A 3,532-nucleotide genomic window follows, 5' to 3' on the forward strand; every position below is an offset into this window, starting at 1 on the left:
ATATTATATATATATATATATATATATATTATTTTTTTAAGTTCTCCAAATTGTACTAAAAAATAAACTATCTGCAAATATACTGTAAATGCAAAAACAAAAAGAAAAAACTTTATATATATATATATATATATATATATATAGGCCTATTATAAAGGTTCACTGTATATAGGTTATACAAATATATTAAAAATACATTAACTTGAATTAAACCCTTAACTAAAAATAAATAACTAATATACAAAAATTATTTTAAAAACTTCTAAAAAATCAATTTTGTCCTTTTTCTAGATACATCACTTCACCATCTGTTTGCTAATGTTTTGAGGACAAAGATTATGCCTTGCATAAGGGTGTGCATGCAGGAGTGTGTTTGCTCGCACAACAGTGGCAAGAGCATTAGTGCACATCTATCTGTGTATTATCTATCTATCTATCTATCTATCTATCTATCTATCTATCTATCTATCTATCTATCTATCTATCTATCTATCTATCTATCTATCCATCTATCTATCTATCCATCTATCTATCTATCTATCTATGTGACACCAAGCTGCAGGTATTTTGTAGAAAGTGTACCAACTCTTACCCGTTGCCCACTGCAGTGGTGGCTTTGATGGAGTTGATTCGGAGGCGGTTGGCAATGTTCCTCAGCGCCTGCACGGTCTGCTGGTCTGGTTTGTGGTAGTCCTCCATGGGTTCAGCCTAATAGCACCACAAAAATGAAAGGAGAGAATGAGGTTGAGGAGAGCACTGGTTGCGTGTGAGCTGGAGACAGAAAAAGGAGGAGGAGAGGAGAGGGAGGCTGCTTTATGCGGGCACGCATACACACAGTTTAAAGTGTGCAGCACAGGTCCACAGGCAGTGTGCATTGGCTGGGACAGAGAAAGTGGGTGGGTGCCAAGAGGAGAGAGAGATTGAGATAGACAGACAGACAGACACAATGAGAAAGAGAGACAGTAAAGAGGAGGAATCACTCATTATGACCTTTGGCTGCTGAATCTAAACTCATTACCAGATTAAAGATGTGCCTCAGTCCTTTAGAGACTCTAGAGGACATGCGTGCGGGTTTAGTTTAGGGATGAAATTGTGTGCAGAAGTTGCGAAGCCAAATCGGACAAAACTTCCTTTTGGGGACACATTCCTCAATTGGAAAACATTTAAAAAAATTATGGCAATAAATACTACTAATAATAATTTATTTATTTAAATATAATTTATTTTAAGGCATTTTAGTCAATATAATAAAATTTTACTTTTTAAAAGTTAATTATAATTATATTATAATTATATTATATAACTTTTTTATTTTAATTTTTTTTACTTTTAAATAACATGTTCATCCAGTTAATTGAAAGATTTTATTATATATGACCCAGGACCACAAAACCAGTCATGAGGGTAAATTTTTTGTAAATATTTCTAATATTTAGGCTAGTTTTACTTATTTTAAAACTGAGAACTAAAACAATAAAATTTACATTTTAAAAAAAATTATAGACATGCATATAAAAACTACTAACAATGGCAAATACAGAACAATAATATTAAAACAAAATAAAAACTGATTTGGGTATACAACAGAAATTTGTTGCCATCTTGTGGAATTTTGAGAAATTACAGTGCAAAAAAATGACTAGGTTTGGGAAGAGAGAGAGAGAGAAATCTACTACTGTATGTCTATGTGTTTGATACAGAAATTCTAATGGCCGCCAAATGGCTGTTACAGACGTGGATTACAGACGTTTCCATCCGCAGCTGTTAAATGGTACAATCCGGAATAATCCACTGACTCATATTAGACAGGGAGGAGAAAATGTTCATTTCTTTTGGGGATGCTTTTTTTATGTTTTGAAAGAAATAGATTTACTAGCTCTAACAGACCTTTAAAATTCGCAGAGAATCTAGAATTAAAAATAAGTGCCAAAAGTTTAATTTAAAAAATGTAAATAGTAGCAATATGTTAGATCAAAATTATGCACAGTAAGCAGGCTAAATAATGTAAATTACAATTTAAAAAAAGCAAACACCTGGCCTTTAAATTACTTGTATGTAATTTTTTTTTTTATTATTATTAATCTGCTTCCCCTTGTTTTGTTTATATACTGCTTTAATATTGTTACTGTCTTTTGAATGGTAGAACTTTGGATTTTCCCATTGACTGTTTGCAAAGGGTATGAATACTTTTGGACATGCCACTTTTTGTTCAAATGTAAATAAAAGCTGAGACCAAAGTTGTTGTTTTTTATGTTTTGATATGTAAACAATTTATCCTATTCGTCTACTCTTAAATCACTTTAAATATATAAAGCCCATTTTAATTCATTTTAACTTGTTCTTGGCATGAAAATAGACAACAATAGACAATATTTATATCTTTTTATTTATAAATCAATTTCTAATTATAATTGCTAAATATCATTATCAATTTGTCTAATTAAAATATCAGTTATAAATTATTCTAATAGTACCTAAAACTACACACGGGTTGCTTTAAGCAATTCTATAACTATTAATTTAATTCAAAATGTGTTCATTTTTACAAGTATCATGATGGTTTTGATATACCTGTTATGGAATAGAATAATTACCATATTCCTGTACCATGCATTTCCATTGATTTCCAAAGTAACAGGGTACTACCAGACTGCAAAATCCCTGGTAATACCATGGTAATTTTCAGAGAATGTCTATGTTGTTCATTCTCTGTCCAGTCTAGTCTCCATCTGTCAGAAAACACTATTCCTACTTGCCAACACTTTTTTTTATCCAGCTTAAAGAACTCCTGTTATTTCTAAAATATTCTAAATATCACCACTAGAGGACGCCATTGCACCATAAAGAGAGAAGCTTGACCTTTTACATCTACATAAAAAACAGTTTTCTTAAAAGCAACACAGATTCCTTTGAAACAAACACTATGATCAAAGAATTTTTTAGTTTCTTTTTGAGTGATACCTGCAATACAATTGATTAAATAAAGAATATTTTTGGGTAGTTGAAATGTCAAGCAATTTCAGCAGTGTGACATGTTCATGTTGTGTGCAAAATGAATTTTAAAAAGGGATAGTTTCTTTTATAATAATAATTAATTTCGCTTTCGTGTAAAGTATGTGTTTTTTCTTTACATTTGCAATTTGAAAAACTTATTTACCACACTGTATGACTATTTAAAATAGATAAAAGGTAAAACGTAACAAAAAGGTCATTTTAAAATCTCTTTATACACAACAATTCATTTTAACCTAAATTCTTTATGTTTGAATGTTGAAAAAAAGTTATTTTTGTCACACTGTAATGACTTCACTAAAGGTTGTGTCACATTTCAGAAGTCAAATGTCCAGCAGATTTTGGAGAACTTTTCCACAAGATTGCGAGTGCGTGAAATGTTTGGAGTGATACAATTATAGCCATAGTAGTACACTAATAAAACATATTAGCGAAGTGGTTCTGAAATTAGCTGTGATGATATCATGTGGTGTCTGTCTGTGGTTGAGGTATGAATCAACACAGCTGGCAGTGTTTGCAC

General features: G+C 31.1%; 1 protein-coding gene across 1 annotated transcript in view; it reads right to left on the reverse strand.

Moving 5' to 3' along the window:
• The window catches only part of tkta (transketolase a), a 21,429-nt gene extending 20,602 nt beyond the window's left edge, over positions 1–827 (reverse strand). The window contains exon 1 of the mRNA XM_073825883.1: positions 593–827. Within this exon, the coding sequence (XP_073681984.1) occupies positions 593–699 (107 nt within the window). The 5' untranslated portion in view covers positions 700–827. The remainder of the gene's footprint in view (positions 1–592) is intronic.
• Between the last annotated feature and the right edge of the window lie 2,705 nt (positions 828–3,532).

Source organism: Garra rufa, chromosome 20 (genome assembly GCF_049309525.1).
Source record: "Garra rufa chromosome 20, GarRuf1.0, whole genome shotgun sequence".
NCBI classification, from domain to species: Eukaryota; Metazoa; Chordata; class Actinopteri; order Cypriniformes; family Cyprinidae; genus Garra; species Garra rufa.